This window comes from Narcine bancroftii, chromosome 10 (genome assembly GCF_036971445.1).
Source record: "Narcine bancroftii isolate sNarBan1 chromosome 10, sNarBan1.hap1, whole genome shotgun sequence".
NCBI lineage: Eukaryota > Metazoa > Chordata > Chondrichthyes > Torpediniformes > Narcinidae > Narcine > Narcine bancroftii.
In genome coordinates this window covers 79,471,821-79,493,267 of record NC_091478.1, presented here as the reverse complement: position 1 = coordinate 79,493,267, position 21,447 = coordinate 79,471,821, and the positions used below count along the sequence as shown (strand labels likewise).

The 21,447-nt window shown below is 39.0% G+C and overlaps 1 protein-coding gene across 12 annotated transcripts in view; it reads right to left on the bottom strand.

Moving 5' to 3' along the window:
• The window catches only part of dpep2 (dipeptidase 2), a 124,478-nt gene that overhangs the window by 17,038 nt on the left and 85,993 nt on the right, over positions 1-21,447 (bottom strand). For 5 of the 12 annotated variants that reach the window (XM_069901546.1, XM_069901548.1, XM_069901545.1 and 2 more), the window contains 4 exons: positions 20,442-20,568; positions 13,730-13,859; positions 13,488-13,629; positions 3,986-4,055 (listed from right to left, as the gene is read on the bottom strand). In XM_069901546.1, coding sequence (XP_069757647.1) covers positions 3,986-4,055; positions 13,488-13,629; positions 13,730-13,859; positions 20,442-20,568 — 469 coding nt within the window. Of the gene's footprint in view, positions 1-3,985; positions 4,056-13,487; positions 13,630-13,729; positions 13,860-14,983; positions 15,107-20,441; positions 20,569-20,973; positions 21,267-21,447 lie in introns of those variants that run through there. The other 7 variants (XM_069901555.1, XM_069901553.1, XR_011345779.1 and 4 more) reach the window with 6 other exon arrangements.

The following is a 21,447-nucleotide window of genomic DNA, read 5'->3' as shown; positions in this document are numbered from 1 at the left end:
CAACCCCAAACCAGGACTCTGCTCAAAGTGCCCCCTTCCCTGTGAAGAAGTCAAGTTTAGTTTCTTCACTACTTCTCTCCTACAGGCTAAAAAAAAGTGTGTTATGCAAGGTAAATTGAAAACAAAGTTAAATGTGCTGCGGCCCCAGGGCAGGGGGTTATGGATGGCTACAGTGCACACAAAGAAATTGAATGATGTGTTTCCTATACAACAGTCCCCAGAGTTATTCAAAAGTTGTCTTCTGGGATAGAGTTTATAAAAGGTGCCAAGTAAATGTAAGCCTTTCGTTTCTCTCTTACTTCTAGTACACCAAGGAATATTGTTGTTCTCCAAGCAGTACATCTTCAGAGAAATCAAGAATTTCTTCCTGAATTCTCAAGTTAAAACGGTTTATTGTATTCAGCATTGGTCATTAACTACTGTGAAACTACTGTGGTCTATGCTTTTACACCGGGAACTACATTGCTGCAGAGAACTCCACTGAATGAAGGAAAATAAGAAGAAATTGACTGTTCTATCACAGACCAGCAGCAATAGAAATTCACCAAGAGACTGTTTTTGGGTTTTTTTTTAATTATTAATAACTACTAATAACATCTTAATTAACTTAACCCCAACTATGCGCGAATATACTTATATATGTGGGATACCCAAACCATTACAGCTTTGGCACAATTCTGGAAACCCAGTCCAAAGCTCAGTCTTAGAAGTCCTGTGTTGAAACAGACTTAAACTGATGCCCAGAAGTAATCACAAAGGAAGTGGGAGAGACTGAGTGACCAGACCGCTGAAAATCCACAAATCCTTCTCCAGTTGCTTGCTGAGACATATCTTTTCAGATGAAAAGTTGTCACAACTCCTCTTTTCCTTGCCTGGGTGGGGTGGGGGGGGGGGAAGGAAAAAAAAAACCGAAATACGACTTCCACAATGCTTCCTAAAAACCCTGGCATGGGTCAGTAGAAATGAACTTTCCTTTGGTCACAGTGGGGTTCAATAATTCCATTTGAGAGAGTCACTCTGTCCCAGTGTTCGTGAGATGCCTACTAATCATAAAGTGTGCCGTTCCTTTAAATGTTTCTTTAATCTCCCCCTCTTTCCCTCTCCCCCTTTCTCTTTCTGTCCCTGGATAAAGCAACAAATGTTCTCTCTCTTCCTCCAGAGGATCAACTTCGAGCAGTCAATACCTGATTGTTTCCACTCAGTTCTCTCCAGGGCCAATACTAGCCCTTAAAGCGACAGTCACTAAATGAAACGGGAGCTCGTAATAGGAAATTAAATTGATGATACTTCCTTACGTCAGCCCTCATTATCACAGAAACAAATTGTTTTAAGCAAAACCTAAAAAATGTTCCCATCTTCAATTTTACATTTCTAATGTAATCACTTATTTTAAATGTAAAGGGAACAATGATAACAGAGAACTGTGGTTAGCAGCAACAATGAAGCATTTGTTCCTCTGAAGAAAGCTCCCCTCAATGAAGGGTCAGAGATGACATGGAGGTTTATAAAGGGTGTCACGATTGGCATAGCAGTTAACACAATGCCTTTACAGCGTCAGTGATCGGGATTTGAACTCCGTGTTGTCTGTAAGGAGTTTGTACATTCTCCCCGATTCTGTGGGGTTTTCCCCAGGGGCTCCAGTTTCTTCCTTCCATTTGTGTAAGTTAATTGAGTGTAAATTGGGCAGCTCAGTTTTGTGGGCTGAAATGGCCTGTTACTATGCTGTATGACTTTTTAAAAGTCAATGGAACCATATTCTGGTAACTGATTACAACATACACCCCCCCCCCCCTACCACCGAATCAATTGGATGCTTTGTACAGCCAAGAATGGATTCTACCCCAATGTTTCCCATGGAGAGGCAACTCAGCTTTGAATGTCATGGTCATGAGAAATATAAATTACTGTTCCACCTTACTGGTGACCATAATCTCAGGGCATCTATTTTCTAATCTCATTAATTATCCTCGTGGGAGGAAGCACTGGCCATTCTGAGTTTCAAATACAAAGGGAGCAAAAAAAAGGAATATAAATAAAGACATTTTGAGTGAGTTCCAAGTACATTTTTGTGACAGATGGTACCTCCGTAAACTTGAAATTGTCAAAAGCCAGGAAGCAGCGTTTACCGTTAAGTTTTTTTTAAATCATACTTCTGGAGGACTCAATCTTACAGACACATTTTCTTGTCAAGTTGAAATTCTAAACATTTTGCTCAACTTAGTCACTGTGCATTCATGGTTTCCTCACAAAAGGAGCAAGAACAAAACTTGAGTTGCTTCAAGCTTTCCCCAAAATAAACAGAAGGGGAAAGAAAATGATGGAACACGGACTATTTGGAAATCTATCCCAATAACAATTCATTATCCCAGTTACAATGTAATGTTTTGAGACTCGGGAATGACTGTTAAACCGAAGTCTATTTGATTTGGCGCAAAAACAGAGGCATCAAAACTTTCATACTCAGCAATGTCATTAACTGGACAGGAATTACACATAATGAGTGATCTTCCAATGAAAGACGAGCCAATGGAAGGTGACAAAACTATTTAAAACATTGTTGCTCTTGGGCATTTGCATTTAAGAATAAGCCATAAAGATATAGCATTGAGCAGCCACATTATGATACAGAATTAGAGTCTGTGTACATTAATATCATCTCAGTATATTTGGTTATGTGTACAAACACCACTCATCCAGATTAGGGGTAAAATGGGTAGGGGCAATTGATCCCCCATATTTTAAGTCATTCATAACTAATTCTTTCTCAATTAAACTGCTGAAAATTACACCGGCAGCAAATTCCAGGACTGGGCATTAATTCTGCAGTTTACTCTGTTCCATTCCTTCACCTTCAAGGAGATTTACATTGTGTATCCAGCATTTCAAAGTTCCCCAAGTGGTAAATGTTAAACTCATGAGAAGATGGAGACAGATTATCAACTCAGCACTTCAGCCACTGGCAAGGCGGGTATTGTTTTTGGACTCTCCTCTTCGCATCCATTAACTGTCTAAATTTTCAAAGCACGTGTACCACTTCCTTAATAATAGATTTAGTATTTCCCTCCAGCTAATGTCATGCCAGCTTGTCAGTCATTTCCAGTTCTCTCTCCCTCTGTAAATATAGATTATATTTGTTATCTTCCAAATTGCGGGAACTGTTATAGAATCTATGGAATTTTGCAAGATGATATTCAGCATCTTCAAAGCTACAACTTCCACAACCTTGGCATGTAGATCATGGATCTGTTGGATTTTAGTTCCATTAACGTTCCATATCTTTTATTTTAATAATGCTCTTTTCTTTCATTTGCTTATTTGGTCCGGAACGGTTATGCTCCACAAAGTAAAACTGAAAATATGTGAACATAAAATTTGTGGGAATGGAATAACTAGCAGCCCATCAGACTTGTCAGAGAAATGATCAGCCCCAATCTTCCTCCCCTTCAGTTGTCTGCATAATTTGCCCTTCTTTATAATCCATTATTTACAATTATTACCTGTGCTTAAGATTATTAAATACAAATGCTTTCTGCACAATTCTTCTAATCTTATTCCATCATCCTCCGGCTATAGAACTAAAATAAATTACTACTAGATCATATTTGGAAAATAGATCTGCATGGCTCCCTTCTTATCCAGAGTACACAATCTCAGATTTTCAAACTCTCCTTGTAGCTCATGTACATTGTGATCAATATTGTTTGGCTGTCCTCTTCCAAATTGCATGCATGTCCCCACAAGGGGGAATAGATATCAAATGTACCAAACTTATTTATTACTGCCTGGAATGTGAGCTTTATCCCTCCAGAATATTTGCCTCTCTATTTGATACAAATGCATTAAACTTTGTGGCACAAGTATAAATTTAATGTAATGCAGTGAGCTTAGGCTGCTCATAGAGAATATATAATAGTAGAATCATCACTGATCAAGAATGCCAAAACAAAAAACCAAAAATCTTTTTTTCTGAAACACAAAATCTTACTTTACCAAACTGTGTTAAGCTTGCCGTTTTGTCATTCTGGTTACCACTTCCCGCAACTGCACTTTTTGCCCTGGAAAATTAAATACCATTATGCTTTTAAATTGTACCAAGAAACAGCATCCAAAAGTTAACCAATATTTTCAACAAACCCTGCACATTTCTGAAATCAGTTCAGAAATGGTGATCTGTCTATCTGGTCTTAAGCACACAAAGCCTCTAGAGCAGTGGTTCTCAATCTTTTTCAGTCTAAGGCCCACCTGGCTAATATGTCATGGCCCATGAGTGGCAATGACATCAATATTTTCAAGTCAATGGCAGCTCGGTAAGAAACATCTCTTAATTTAATTTAGTATTTTATTTAGCATTATAAAGACTCACAAGGAGACACACTGTGGCCCATGGCCCACTGGTCGAGAACCACTGCTCTCGAGAGATAAACTGTATGAAACAAGTGGCTACAAGCAGACAAAAGAGAGGGAGTTCCAACTCCTGCATTTTCAATGAGGATACTCACGGTTCTTAATCCTAAATCACTATTTCACTGTGTTAAGATCGAGAGCAATAATATTTTTTTAAATGGACTCCATGACATTGACGATGCAAACTTATTTACACTGGCCTCCTTGTCCTCATTTCCAATATGCCAAGTTGTAAATTCTTAGGTTTGTGCATAAACGCCTACATTTTCCCCTTTCTCCACTCAAGCCTCTCTCTCACCTCTTAGGCTCTTCAGACAAGAACCTCTGGATGTAATCTTCTACGGTTCTAAATGTTCAGTCACTCATCATGGAAGCTACTTTTGTAGCTTCAAGCCCACTTTTTCCTTGTATTTCTGTGAAATGCCTTGGAACATTTCAGCCCATTGAATGGTTCATTAGAATGGAAAAAGTGTTTTTTTTTTAAAAAAAACAAAATGTGAAGAATTATCAGCAAATCAGGCAGCGTCCAGAGGGTGTCAGAAATAGCGGACAATTCAAATCAAGGATTCTGCACAAGAAATGAAAAAGTAAAATAACAAGCAAATTTTATGCTGCAGAGGTATGTGGTGTATTGCAGGCCAAAGTTGACACAGTAAAAAATGACATTAAAACCAAATGGTGAAGGCAGTAAAGAAAAAAAAACTACTTCAACAGAAATGTACAGCTACATATATGGATGGAGATAAAGAAAACAGGGAGGGCTACAACATCAAACTTCGAGGACTGCAATGTGCCCAGGTGAAAGATGAAATCAAAGTTCACATTTATTGGTAGACTACATGCATAACTACATACAAACCTGAGAATCTTTTTTCCTGCAAGCCAGGCAGAATTTCTACTTATCACTTATTGTAATCTGTACTCAAGAAGAAAAGTGTATACAAAAGAGAAATGTAAACAAGGAGCAAGTGCTGCATTTCGAACCTGCGCGAGACACTGGTTGGGCAATGTAGGAGGAAGAGGACAGAGATGATGTAGTGTTAGAGCACCCATTCTCAATTTACATATTGCAGCATACATAAAGGAGGGCACAAAGTGAAACCATAAAATATCTTTATGTAATTGGTAAGAGTGAAGTACCAAATAAACCATTAGCGTAGTGGTTAGCTCAACACTGATAGAGTGCCAGTGATTGGGATCAGGGTTTGCAAGGAGTTTCTCCCCGTGTCTGCATGGGTTTCCTCACATCGTTAGAAATATACCAGGGTTGAATATTAGATATAATTGGGTAGCACAGGCTCATGTGACGAAAGGGCCTGCATGACTACATTTTTTTGACTGCTTCACAGGGAAGGGAGTCCATAAACTTTGAACGGAGCCCTGAGGGGGCCATGGCCAAAAAAGGTTGAGAATGGTTGGTGTGGACGCAAAGCTCATGGTCACCTTTGGGTCAGAGATGCTTTCAGAAGTATTTGTATTAATACTGGAGATTGATTAGCAAATTCAAAGTCAAAGTATAACAGAGCCAATAAAGGAAGATTAGATGTTCTTCTAACTGTAGAAAGTAACCTTTCTGAAAAATGAAACTGAATGAATGGAATAAGTGGGAGAAAGATTGTGTACAATCCAAGTATTGGCAAGGACCAAGCAGTTGATCTCCAAACAAATCTGTAGATGCTGGGTTCTAGTCCAGTACAGAAAGGTACTGGGGGAACACAGCAGGTCATGCAGCATCCATAGGAAGTGAAAGGTAGTTGACATTTCGGGTACAGCTGAGAAAGGGCTTGGCCCAAAAATGCGATGTATTGCAAGTACATTAAAACCCCAGAATTCAAGCAACTGGCAAAAAAAAATGCAGAAAATAAATAGGTAAAAAAACACACAAGTTTAAAATTGGAATTTACAAATCCCCATAGGTGCTGGATACCAGGGATTTGACTGTAGTTTGTTTCCCTGCTAAAAGTTCCACATGTCTGGTAAATAGTTGCTTTGCATTGCCTGCTCTGTTGCAAGATGTAGGTGACCGACAGCTTTCAGGTGCGGAAATATAATATTTCAGAGGACAAAGTATTCAACTTGGACGGGATAGTGGCTTGGCTCATGGAGACATTATCTGATCAACAATTATTGTCTATTATAAATTCACTGAAACATTAATTCTTTTGCTTTCTTCATTGGATTTCCTGTAATTTATGCTTTTTATTTTCTTTTTCCAGAACTTGGTTATTATGAAAAATGAAAATTTTCCCAATCAGCAGGTCCATTAAATTCACCAAAAGTATATGCAGCTCAAAACTATTATGGAATATTTCACAAGTGTGGCTTGTGCGTTCTGCTCCATTTATTTTAAGACATACTGCCTATATCTTACGCATCTTCTTTATAAACCACAAGAACACGCAAGTTATGGTAATGTTTGCAGGGCTTGGCAAGTGCTAAGGGTAACCATTGCTCCAATAAATTAACATAAAAAAGATGCTGGAAATCTTAAATAAAAACAAGTTGCAGGTAACACTCAAAGTCAGGCAGCATCGATGGAAAAAGAAATCAAATATTGTATATACTCGTTCAATTTTTTGGACCACTTTTCGGGGTCGACTTTTTACACGGGTCAAACTTTTGACTTTGGTAAGTAGCTGCATCATTCAAGGGACTGGGAGTATGGATGGCTGGGACCGGGTTGTAAGTCGCTGTTGAGGTGTTGGACAGAGTTCGGATGGGTGGGCGGCCAGGAAAAGGATCCACGGTCAGCGCCTCAGATGGGCAGGCAGCTGGGGCGTCAGGAGCTCCGTTGGGAAGGTGACCGGGGTGAGGGTCCACTGTCAGGGCGTTGGGAGCTCAGATGGGCAGATCAACTATTTCACACGTCATAAAAAACACCAAATCTTTGGGCCAAAAAAAGGGGGTCAATTATTACACAGTATCAATGATTACATGATTATATGGTATATGTTTCATGTCTGAGACCCATCATCAGAGAAGGTTCCTGGGAGGAAATGTTAACTGTTTTTCTACCAAAAAATGTGAACAACTTGCTGAAAGTTTGTTTTTATAATACTGTCCTGTGTAAAGTAAACTTGCATTAGTTTCACAAAAGAATTTACTCTGTTTTGAACCAAGAACATCCTGAGTCATCAACCAAAATCACTCAAAACAAAGCTTGATCAGAATCACACTTCCTTCCTGCTATTTTTCAGTCATCTCACAAATCAAAGAAGGTCCAGTCATAATTTTGGAGAGATACCATTAATACGATTGGCTAAACATCAAATATTTTCTATCATGCTCTTGTAATTCCACACACAATCAAGTGACATTTTACCATATGACCCATTTATTCTACGCTGCTCCTTCAATATTCTGGTCATTCATTTCAAATCAAAGCTCATCTATCTTTATCTCCTTTAAAATTTAATTCAATTTTATAAAATTGAGCTCAAGTTATGAAGATAGACACATGAGTAGAAGGATAGCAGACTTCAGTTTGCATCTCAGTGACCATTCACCACACATTCTCCATCTGTTCATTTTCCTCCCTGCTTTGTTCATGAAAAAATATGCAGCACAAACTGTCACAAAGCAGTCCTGTAAACCACAAGCGGCCCATACGAAAGACACAAACCAAATGTGCATGACACAGGTCCATGACAATCACCATACAAATATCAACCAAATGCAAGGGGAGTTTCATTTTTTTGGAACATTGTTATTTGCACATTCATAATGCAGTCTGTCCAATGCATCATCATTTCATTGTTCCAGCCCATAGTAGCTGAAATAGCCTGACAAAATAAACATTGATTTCTCTGTTACACCTACATTAAATCTATTGTGTTGGCAAAAGTCTGAAGTAACCTTGAATTTTGGCCAATAACCTGTCACAGTCATTCTCAACCTTTTCTTGGCTATGGCCCCCTGAGGATTCTGCTAAAGTTTTATGGGCCCCCTTTCCTGTGAGGCAGGCAAGTTTAGATGGTTTCTTCCATACTTCTCTCCTACCATTAAATATTTAAAATATTTTTGCTCTGTGAAGTAAAAGAAAAACAGGGCTTTTACTTTGAGCATAATATTCCAGAACAAACAAATATGAAATCATTCTGATTGAACATGTTGGAAAGAAGAAAATATGAAGAATTTTAAAGGATTCTGAGAGTGCAACGGTTTGAACACAATGAGTTGTTTGGGAACTTTAGGCATAAATTTAAGGATGTGAAAATATAAAAAGAATTTTAAAATATAATTCTTATAAAATGAAAATTGTTGTGAGCTCCTTGTGTTTGATGTTCCTGTGCAAGATTTTTTGATGTCAGGCTCCAAAATGGATAAGCAATATTCAAAGGTCACCTTTGATATCTAGTCTGTTCTTATATTTTTGTCAAGGAAACTACCTTGATGAATGTTGAGGCAAAGACCATGAAAACTATTTCTGTCTTTCCCCCATAGTTTTTGAAAATCTATTCATTAGATCACTCTTAACCCAAAACGCCTTTATTAAATTGATGAACACAGCATGCAATTATATCAATCAACGCCTCTTGAATTTCTGCGCCAACGTTGGATCCAATATTCAATATGGGATATTGAGACTAACGGGTCATTAAATCTTTCCTGCAGATCTGTGTGTAGCTTTCAGTGTTTCACATAAACAGTAATGTCATCGTCCTTCAGTGCCTCTGTGTTCATGTTCAGATATCGAAATCCTGACATTTGATGTTGCTCCAAAATACTTTGAGCTTTTTAAGGAAAGAGATAATGGCTTCGTTACCATCATTGAGGTTATTGTGTTTGCCCTGCAAGGTCTTGTTCAATAAATTGAGTTTGTCAAAATCTCCCCGTGTCTGTGCCACCGCCCCCACCCCAACAACATGAGAATGGCTGATGTACAACAGGAACTCAGAATAATGAACATAAAATTATTTGTTTCAGCACAGTGGTGCCTCAGTCAGTCCAGCTTTCTTTTAAGTAAACAGGATTCCTTTCTGGTGCTATATTTGTGGAGTCCAAATACTCCCAGTGATTCTATGTTTGCCTTGGTTCCTCACACATCTCAAAGATTGTTCTTTGCCCCCAGTATAAGTAGTGATAGGATGTTGCGGATGGGAAGGGAGGACAGAGGCATACAGCTAAGAAAACAGACCATTTGGTCTAACTCATCCATGCCGATCAAGTCCATCTGAACTTATCCCACTTGCCTGCCCTTATCTCTCTGACCCATTCTTATCCATATTTCCTGCTCCTAGATGTGTGAGATTAAGCTATGAATTTGTGGTAGAAGTCTTACTCCACTAAGTTTTGTGGAGTTTTGTAAACAATGCCAATAGTTTTTGACCCCCCCCCCCGCCCGGTTGATGCTGGTCAGGGGAGGTACAAGGCAGGGCTGGATAGTTTAGTGTTGGATGAAGTACCAGTTGCTCATATCAAGGACACAATCATGGTTAAGGAGTTCTTCAAACCATTCTTCCAGCAGGCACTGACTGCTCTTGCACAGTTCTCCTCAATTCTTGAACAGAAGTAGAATTGGCCCATTAGGGGCAAAAAATGATCTTTTCTGCACTGGAGACTCAACGTACAACTTGCTGGACCTCCTGAGCTCTCTTTACACTTCATCTATTTTGATGGTCAGGAAGGACGCAGTTACAGAAAGTAACTGAATTACAGATGTCTCAAGTGCTTCACTTCTTCAGACTTGCACCTCTTACAACCCTTTTGGACAAGTAGGGGGACTGCAGAGAAGATGAGCCAAATGGCCATTGCACTGGAAAGGAGAGTGAAAAATATGGAGATAGTATACCACTGCCCCTTGCCACAAGGAGGTTGAGAACCAATGTTGTTACCTCATTCCAGGGGAAGGAACAGCTCGTTCAGGCTGGACAGGAGCTCTAGATTATCACACGAGCACACAGCTATCATGTTAATGGAATCGCAGAGATAAAAACAGTGTCATCAAGTTTGCAGATGGACACATCAGTAATTGGGCCTCAACAGCAACAATGATGAGCCACATGGCAGAGAAGTGGAAAATATGTGAGTGTAACAACTTGAGTGCCATCATGGACAAGATGAAGGAGATGATCATGGACTTCAGGAGGACCAGAAACGACCACCATCCACTACACAGGAATAACTTTGGAGTAGAGAGTAGAGAGCATCAGGTCCCTTGGGAGTTTACTCAGCTAGTGACCTATCATGGATACTCGACGTCTCCTCACTGGTCAGGAAGATGCAACAGTGACTGCTCTTCCAGGGAAGATTGAAACGGGCAGAGCGACTGGCACCATTATGTCAACCTTCTATTGGGAGCATCATGACCAGCTGCATCACAGTACAGTATGGTTGCTACAGAGAAATAGATCAGAGGTCAATCCACATGACTATAAGATGGCAGAGAGGATCACTGGAGTCTCCCTCCTCCTCCCCACCATCGACGTGATCTACCGTTATCATTATCTGAAGAGGGCATGCAAAAATCAATGAGGACACCTTCCACCATCTTTCAGCTGCTCCCATCAGGGAAGAGATACAGAAGTACAAGAGCCAGCACCACTAGGCTGAGGAACATCCGCCTCCCATGAGCAGTGAGAATGCTGAACGACCAAAGGAACTGCTCACACTAACCATCAGAGACTCCATAGTTACAAAACAATATCCATTTATTTATTTTTATAGATAAAATACTTGTGCAGTATGTGTATTATTTGTCTGTGTGTGTTGAGTAGTTGTACGTCTGCATGTTTTTTGCGCTGAGAAATGCTGTTTCGTTGGGTTGTACTTGTAAAAATCAGATGACAATACACTTGACTGGAAATGCCTGGCTCAAAGATTGATGTTAGAGATGTTATCAATTCATGTGGCATTGTATCAGACCTGACGAAAGTGAGGGCTATTCTGATGGGACAGCCAAACATCTTAAACTCTCTAAGACCTTTAGCAAACCAAACAATGAGGAAGATAGATTAGGCTTTACACTAAATAAGCAGGGAGCTTCTCCGTCGTGAGAAATCTTGCATCCTGATGAGGGGAAAAAAGGGAATGGTACAGGAAAGTGATTGGGAGTAAGGTCATACAAATTGTCCTAAGGGGGCAAGTAAATGGTGTCAAGAGACAAGGGGGAAAATGCACTAATAAATGGAGTCTGGCTAAGAACAAAATTGGTCAGAAGACCATTAGAACCATGGTCAAAGAAATGTTACAATGCCTAAAAGGTTAAAAAAAATCTAAGTTTTCTATCCAAACACACAAAGCATTCGTATCGTGGATAAACTAAATAGATAATGAAATATTACCATAATGGAGCCAAGGCTGCAGACTGACCATGCACCTGATTATCCAAAGGCTCACTTTTTAGAAAGGGCAGCCAAAATAGAAAAGAATGGGACTATTGGCAAAGGGCAAACACAGAACAATCGTGAAAAGGATATTAACTCAGAGAATCAAGATATTAATTCAGTCTGGCTTTGTAAAGAAATACCAGTAGACATTAAACATTGTTGGCAGTTGTCTAAAGATTTCCAAAAAGTGATGGTAATGTCGGGGAATTAGTGATCAATACAACAAGGTTACTACAGTAACTTTAGTCAACATGCACACTTGTGAAGATAAATGAGCAATAGAGGTTTGGAGGATGAATTCCTGCATGTTGGTTTTTAGACCATTGCTTTGGAGAAGTCAACCAGATAATGTGGCATTCTAGATTGGCTACTGTGCAGAGTCAAGGGGTTTGTTAATAACCTTTTACATGGCATCCAATTTTGAGGAAGGACATACTAGCTATAGAGGGTGTGCAGCGCAGATTTACAAGGTTAGTTCCAGGGATGGCAGGGTTGACATATGCTGAAAGGCTAGAAAAACTGGACTTGTATCCGATGGAGTTTAGAAGGATGAGGGGGGACATGATTGAGGTATACAAAATTATCAGGGGGATAGACAGGGTGAAGTCGGATTACTTGTTCCCAATGATGGGGGAGACGAGGACTAGAGGGCATAATTTAAGAATACAGGGTAGGCCCTTTAGGACGGAGATGAGAAAACATTTTTTTACCCAGAGAAGTGTGAATCTGTGGAATGGTCTGCCACAGAGGGTGGTAGAGGCAGATTCGCTGATTATGTTCAAAAGAGAGTTAGATAAGACTCTAGTGGGCAAAGGAGTTAAGGGTTATGGGGATAAGGCTGGAAAGGGGTACTGATGGTAGTGATCAGCCATGATCTGTAAAATGGCGGTGCTGGCTCGACAGGCCGAAGGGCCTACTCCAGCTCCTATTGTCTATTGTCTATAATGATGGTGGGTAGGCAATAGCTAATCTTATGAACAAATGCAGGAAATGCTCCCACTAAATGCACCTTCCTGGACCAAAATACAAAATGTGACCCAGCCATGGCTTTCAAAAGAGAAGAACAGTATTAGATCCAAAGTGGAGGCATGTAAATAAAAAGCAGCAGGACTAAGGATTGAGACCATAAAGGACCAAAACCTTGGAGAGGAAGAATGGAGTGAACTCACAAGGAACAAAGAAGTAGGCTGATAAGGTTAATATAAAAAAATAAGTGAAGACAAATGTAGGTCCCTTATTGTCTAAAAGAGGCAAGTTTATAACAGAGGAGACAGACAAGGCAGAGCAACTTAACAATATGACACAGGTAACTCCCACGAAATAATAAGAATGCAAGAGTCAAGTATAAAGGGAAAATTAAAGGAAATTAATTAATATTAATGAGAGAGAGAGAGAGAGAGAGATGAAAAAAGAAGGAGAATAAAAGGGCAAAAAAGAGGGAGAAAGTGGGAGGGAAAAAACTCATTTTGCCATTTGTAGGAACCAACTCGGTTTTGAATGTAATAATATTATTGCAGGGCAGGGGATGTTCAGGTGTCAGAGTATCTATGTCAGGCCTTCGTAACCTTCGCTTCAATACAAAATGCTTAAGTTCCCATTTATAAAATACTGAAAATAATTCGTCAAGTTCTCTATACTGAGACTGGTTTCCACGAGTATAAAACTTGCAAAACATCACACCACCATTCTGAAATTTAAACTCAGAAAACCCACCACTCTTCCCAACCACATTGTCAAAGTAGTTCACATATTTACCATGGTGTGTGGCAATTGTGGGTCAAAGACATGGAACGTACTCCAAGTTCATAGAACATTCTTAAGGCTGCCAAACTGCTGTCAATTGAGTGTCCTCCTTCAACACTGATTAGGCAAGCTATTTTGTCAGAGATGCTCATGGCTAGATCAAATTAAATCAACAATATCAATATTCTTTATCATTTGCATACATTTAGAAATGTTAAATTTGCTTGAGTCCATGTAACAATCCTAACAAGTACCTTTTGCAGATGAGACCAACTCAAATTCTGGATACTTCCTGCAAATCCTTTTGATGACATCTATTTGTTCAAGGGTTAAACGAACTGCATCCTTTTTCTGGGAGGCACATAGCACATATGCAGACCATAACTGTAAAAGCAAATGATATTCTTATTTTATATATTGTATTAATGTTTAGAATTAACAAACATCACCAATAGATTTCTACTGAGTGTTGAATGCATAAAAGAAAACTCCCCGTAAAAGTGATACAGGCTAATATGAATAATTGAATTAAATACAAACTGAATAAACATCTAAATATGCATGTGCATTTTCTTGGATCTATTTTACAATCCACACCAATCTACATCAGGGAATTTGAACCAGTACATTTTCAGACAATCTGCTTTGTGCGACTTGAGATGACCAGCTTTAACTCTTCCTTTCATCCTTTCTCTGACCTTAATGTCAAGGACACTGCAACTTTGCAATAAAAAAAATCAAGGAAAACATTTAAAAGAACATTTCTGAGGGCAGAATTTCTATTTTGAGGAAAAGATATAAAAAGTGTACTTGAAAGGATACTATACACAAAAATGCTGGAGAAAATTCAGCAAGTTAATCAGCGTTCTTTATGTAGCAAAAGGTAAAGATGAATAACCAACATTTTGGGCACTGAGTCGTTCATCAAGGTATGAGCAAAGCACAGGCAGACGCCCAAGTAAAATGGTGGGGGGAGGGGCAGGGAGTGGGGCCCAGGCAAGTAGCCATGGGTAGATATGAGTGGGAGGGCAGAAGAGAAAAAAATCCTGAGAAGTGACAGGGAAGAAAGGAGCTAGCTCTCTGAATTGCAAGGAAAGGAGCTGGAAATTTAGCGGCTAGCTTCTGTTTGGCAGTGCTACCCGCAAATTAAAGGAACACCACTTACCCCCACCCCCCCTCCAATAATCACTCTGGACACTCTCCAACTGGATGGCATTAACAATATGACATCTCGGATATCTGTTAGACTCTTCCCCATCCTCCAACTCTCCACCCCCTTCCCTCTCCATTCAGAGCTATCCCCCATCAGTTCCCAGCATTGTTCTCTTTTGCCCTCCCACCATATGATCACCATATGATCCTATGCCTGTTAACCTGTTGCCCTCCTCTGCCCCGCCCCCATCATTTTATTAAGTTGCCTGTCTGTTTGCTCTATGTTGACAAAGGGCCCAGGTGCAAAACATTGGTTACCTATCTTTATCTTTGAACCATAAAGAACACTGTCTGACCTGCTGTGTTTCTCCAGTATTCTGTGTCATCCACAATCACAGTATTAGTAGACTTTCTTGTCGAACTTGAAATTGTACCAGTTAGGTTCCAGTTTAAGATTTTGAAGTAAAACAACTCAGCCACAATCAGAGAAAGAACGAAGAAAAAGTGTGTACAGTAAAACATACAGAGACACAATAATACCACAGTTATAAAATCTTTACAGAGGTCTACTGGCTAGCCAGTAACCCTATGTTGAGGTATCTATATGCTCTAAGTAAGGCTGCCAGATTTTTAAGGTGTTCGATCCCTTCCTTAGATTGTATGTAAGCTTTATAAGCAGGGTGCAACTATTCATCTCCAAAGACCATCTATCCGTGAGTAGATGGGAAACAGACTTCCAAGCTACCGCTATGCATTTCCTGGCTACACACAAGACAATTCCTGTGAATTTAATTTGAGAATTCATTTTCCACTCACATATCACTTTAAGTATGTGACTAGTAAGGAATTGCTTAAAGTGGTATGTGAGTGGGAAGGGAAGGTTGAGAATCTCTGCTCTAGACCCAATTGTTACGGAAATATTTTGCTTGAGAAAAATGGTCATTGACCCATTTCCTCTGGAGTTATGAAACAGTGCACATAACGAGTCAATAAGGTACGTTAAAACAGTGGTTTTCAAACTTTTTCTTTCCACTCGCATGCCACCTTGAGTAATACCTTACTAATCACAGAGCACCTATGGCATAGGGAATACTTAAAATGGTACGTAAGTGGAAAGAAAAAGGTTTAGAACCACTGCTCTAGATATTTTACCTTTCCATAAAAATTTCTGAATCCATTTTTTGGAGTTCCTTAAAAAAAATTCTGAGGTATTGAAATAGGTAATGCCAGGAAAAGATATTGAATTCTTGGAAAAATGTTTATCTTTATACAATTAACTCTCCCCGTTAAGGTAATAGGTAACGTCAGTCATTTTTTTTTCTGTTTAGATTTAGAAAGTTCAGGTTTACAAGTTGCTTTTTGTAGTAGTATGGTAAATGAACTATGTACTAGCTATTATCCATTCATTAATCCAAAACAATGTTACAAAAGTAATAGTCCATTATGTATTTACTACACCTCACTGACAAAAGGCAAAGGAGGAAAAACCCAACACCCAACCCCAACCAACCAATTTTCCCTTGCAACCGCTGCAATCGTGTCTGCCTGTCCCGCATCGGACTGGTCAGCCACAAACGAGCCTGCAGCTGACGTGGACTTTTTACCCCCTCCATAAATCTTCGTCCGCGAAGCCAAGCCAAAGAAGACACAAGGCCACAGTAAGGAATAGAAGGGAGCAGGTGGCGAGAGATGAAGAATCACGTGGTAAGAATATAGGATAGGGAGGATGGGTAAAAGTTAATGGTGGCAGTATAACAGAGAATATGGTTTGAAGCATGATTAGATAAAGGAATGAAAATAATGGTGACAAACCAAGGATTGGTATGCTGCTAAGATAAGGGACATTATTGATTGAACAAGCAAAGTTAGAATTCAACACTAAAAAGAGGATGCATGCTGTGATCAGTGGGGAGTCAGTGACTGGCCTTTTTGATTTCCTCAGCTTTTGTTTGCAAAAAATGTTTAAACTTTTCTGAAGAATTCTCCACGGCTTGCCTGACCCATTTTTTGGACGCAAAAAAACCATAACAGTATAATATTGAGGAACAGTATTGAAATTTACTTCTGCAATGCATCTTCTACTACGAAGAGCAACTTGTAAACTTAGACTTCATAAATCTAAACAGAAATGGGAACAGGATTTGAGTATTACAATAGATGAATAAACATTGATGGATTTGTGCAGAGATTGTATGTCCAAAACAATCAAAGTATGATACAGATTGGTACAGTTTAACTTTATGCATCAATTATATATTACACCATACAAATTGCATAAAATAAAATCAGATTTATCAAATAAGTGTTTTAGGTGTGGTACAGAAGGAGGAACTTTTTTTTTTAAACATTCTACATGGGCGTGCCCAATAGAGATCTTTTTTTGGGTGAAAGTAGGGGAATTGTTAGAACAAACTATTGGTATTTTATTCCCACAAAATCTTGACTTTTTTAATATATATACAATGGAACATGGAAGGGGCAAACCCTAAACTGAAATTTTCACATCAAAGGAAGTTTGTGAAAATAGTATTGGCAGTGGCAAGAAAGTGTATTGCAGTTACTTGGAAGTCTGACGCATGTTTGGGGATTATGTGCAGAAATTCAAAAGTCTACTTACAATTTGAGAAATAAGTATAATACATATTAAAAAAATATGGAGTCCATACAATACAAAAGATAGGTATTGTGATTTAATTTTGTCTTTTCCAATCACTGATTCCTATGACCCCACCTGATGGTGCAGATAACTACTTGATTAAGTTCTTGGTGTACCATGGTCTATCCTAGTACAATCCAGTAGCTTTTATTTTTCCTTAATATGTTATTATATGATATACAAATATATAAGTTATGACTGATTTTGCCTGGGGGATTGGGGTTAGGGAGAGTTTTTGTTATAAAGGGAGGGGTGTTTTAATTCTCTTTTGTAGAGAATGATGGGTGTTTTAATTCTCTTTTGTAGAGAATGATGGGTGTTTTAATTCTCTTTTGTAGAGAATGATGGGTGTTTTAATTCTCTTTTGTAGAGAATGATGGGTGTTTTAATTCTCTTTTGTAGAGAATGATGGGTGTTTTAATTCTCTTTTGTAGAGAATGATGGGTGTTTTAATTCTCTTTTGTAGAGAATGATGGGTGTTTTAATTCTCTTTTGTAGAGAATGATGGGTGTTTTAATTCTCTTTTGTAGAGAATGATGGGTGTTTTAATTCTCTTTTGTAGAGAATGATGGGTGTTTTAATTCTCTTTTGTAGAGAATGATGGGTGTTTTAATTCTCTTTTGTAGAGAATGATGGGTGTTTTAATTCTCTTTTGTAGAGAATGATGGGTGTTTTAATTCTCTTTTGTAGAGAATGATGGGTGTTTTAATTCTCTTTTGTAGAGAATGATGGGTGTTTTAATTCTCTTTTGTAGAGAATGATGGGTGTTTTAATTCTCTTTTGTAGAGAATGATGGGTGTTTTAATTCTCTTTTGTAGAGAATGATGGGTGTTTTAATTCTCTTTTGTAGAGAATGATGGGTGTTTTAATTCTCTTTTGTAGAGAATGATGGGTGTTTTAATTCTCTTTTGTAGAGAATGATGGGTGTTTTAATTCTCTTTTGTAGAGAATGATGGGTGTTTTAATTCTCTTTTGTAGAGAATGATGGGTGTTTTAATTCTCTTTTGTAGAGAATGATGGGTGTTTTAATTCTCTTTTGTAGAGAATGATGGGTGTTTTAATTCTCTTTTGTAGAGAATGATGGGTGTTTTAATTCTCTTTTGTAGAGAATGATGGGTGTTTTAATTCTCTTTTGTACAGAATGATGGGTGTTTTAATTCTCTTTTGTAGAGAATGATGGGTGTTTTAATTCTCTTTTGTAGAGAATGATGGGTGTTTTAATTCTCTTTTGTAGAGAATGATGGGTGTTTTAATTCTCTTTTGTAGAGAATGATGGGTGTTTTAATTCTCTTTTGTAGAGAATGATGGGTGTTTTAATTCTCTTTTGTAGAGAATGATGGGTGTTTTAATTCTCTTTTGTAGAGAATGATGGGTGTTTTAATTCTCTTTTGTAGAGAATGATGGGTGTTTTAATTCTCTTTTGTACAGAATGATGGGTGTTTTAATTCTCTTTTGTAGAGAATGATGGGTGTTTTAATTCTCTTTTGTAGAGAATGATGGGTGTTTTAATTCTCTTTTGTAGAGAATGATGGGTGTTTTAATTCTCTTTTGTAGAGAATGATGGGTGCAAATGATGGGTGCAAATGATGGGTGCAAATGATGGGTGCAAATGATGGGTGCAAATGATGGGTGCAAATGATGGGTGCAAATGATGTATATGATATCCTGTATATCATGGAATGTAATGGCAATAGTAGAGAGATTAACAACTAGTAAAATTAAAATATCATTCGCACAAGCTAAATGTATTTACAGTTTCATGTGATTGAAATGAAAATTCGGTAAAAAAACATTAATAGTTACCACATTATTAGTAATTGAGTGGAAGTCCTTTTTTTGATTTTTCTCCTTCTTTTCCTTTAATTACTGCTTAATTCTCAAAAAAGTTCTATTTATAGGTTAATGAATTATCACAATATTGTAGCTAAAACACCAAAAAATTTGACAAAAGCAGCAAATATAAAAACAATGAGAGCTCTGACTGGAGCACATTAGTTTTAGCCTCGTAGGTATATTAACACATGTAAACTGGACTTAACCAAAAGAGTTATGATAACAAACTACTGGGATATTTTTATATAAAAAAAATTTCTGGTGAAGGACTGCACAAAAATTTTATAGTTATTTTGGTGACCTTGGTGCGATCCGCACCAACCTAGTGATGCCAGTGCGTCTGACTCAGTGGTTTTCAAACATTTTCTTTCCACTCACATTCCACTTTAAGTGATCCCTATGATGTAGGTACTCTTGATTAGTAAGGGATCACTTAAAGTGGGATGTGAGTGCAAAGAAAAAGTTTGAAAACCACAGTTTTAATCGTACCTAATGGACTCGTTATGTGCACAGTTTTATAACTCCCAACGAAATGGGCCAGTGACAATTTTTCTCAAGCAATATATTTCAGTAACAATAGAGTCTAGAGCAGTGATTCTCAACCTTCTCTCCCCCCCCCCCCCCCCCACTCACATACCTTAAGTAATCCCTTACTAGAGAATCTATGACATAGGGATTACATAAAATGGTGCATGAGTGGAAAGGATATGTTTGAAAATCACTAATCTGTTTTCTTTAACTTGGTAAACTTACTGAGTCATTGAGGAACCCGTTGGCAAGATGAGAAAGTACTTGATTAGATAAATAGAAGTTTCCTGATCTACTTTTCAAACCTGACTAGAGAGCAGAAAATGCTTTATGTAAAAAAAATATTCAGCAGGTGGAGCATTGATGCTCCCTGAACTGTTGAGTCTTTTCAACAATTACAGTTGGAAACAAGTTTGGAATTTTTCATTTTGATTCAGCAGACAAATCCTTAAGTGAAACTGGATCATCAGTTTCAAAGAGCACATTTATTGAAACTTCAAAAGTTGAGTTTATGGCAGTTGCCTTGCAATCTGTAGATTAGATTCCCAGTATTGGTTGAAAATATAGTATGGCTATACAACACACCAAGCAAGTGGTGATTTTAATCAAGTCATAGCCACAAGTTCTCACGTACTTCCAAAGCACCCTCTAATATTAAAACAATGTTGTGAACATTCGCTTCATCTTTCTGGCCAGTTCATTCTCTCAGTATACTGAATGACTTCTCAACTAGGCACGAAGATCAATATAAACAGCAGGAAAAGGTGCAGCAAAGCAAGAAAATTGAGAAAATGTACCTGGGCTCCCACATTTCCTTCCTTTAGTTTGTTAATATTTGTATTCGTCTTGGTCAAAGTATACAAATCAACTGCAGTCAGGTTGTTGCTGAAGTATCTTCTTAGCTGTAGCGCTAAATCATTGTGGCTAAGAATAATTTTTTAAAAAGTTATCAGCTCGATCCAATCACCACCTTTGAAATGATTGTGGTTTTAGCTTAATTACATCAAATGTCACTATTTGGTAAATATCAATCATCTAATTTAGTCCCTATTATGACAATCAATCAACCGGAGATGGGAGGGAGGAGGAAACGAGGGAGGGGGAAGGAGACGGGGAAGAAAAGCCGGAGACGGGGAGGAAAAAGCCGGAGACGGGCGGGCAAAAAGCAGAGGGAGAGGAGAGGGGAAAACAGAGACGGGGAGGTGGGGGGGAAAGAGTTCACGTTGGGCTCCAGCGACGCAGCACCGATCCAATGAGTGCAGAGCTCAGCGAGACCTACGCCAGTCTCTCGGGGAACCGCTATACCGTTATCCCCAGCCCCTCACTCACGGGACAGCGTTTGACCTGACCGCCGCGTATTGGTCGGGACGCCCCGCGAACGCGTCGCCGCACTTGTCGGACATTCCAAATGGTCGTATGTTGGAATTGGAGCCCAGAGCAGTTCCCTGGGCTGAGGAGCGGAGCACACAGACGTCCCAGTCCGAACCAGAGACGGTCTGCGGCAGGGAATCTAGCGAGGGGCGGGGAGGGGGTGCGTAGGGCATGGAGAGGGAGGGGGTGGCTTGACCCCAACAACAATTTGCACGTTAGATTTGGACCCCCGGACGCCTCAAAGTCAAAAGCCGGACTCAAACCGGCCGTTTGGTCCCCCTGATTGCGCTCTCGGCGGCTGCCAAACAGCGCCGGCCCCGATACTTTTTAATTCAATGCCTTTCCCACTTTTGTTGGCGTTCCTCTTTGAACGTTGCCCTGCCCAGCAAGTTTACACGCTTCAAGTCAGCGAACTGCAAGGAAGTAACCATG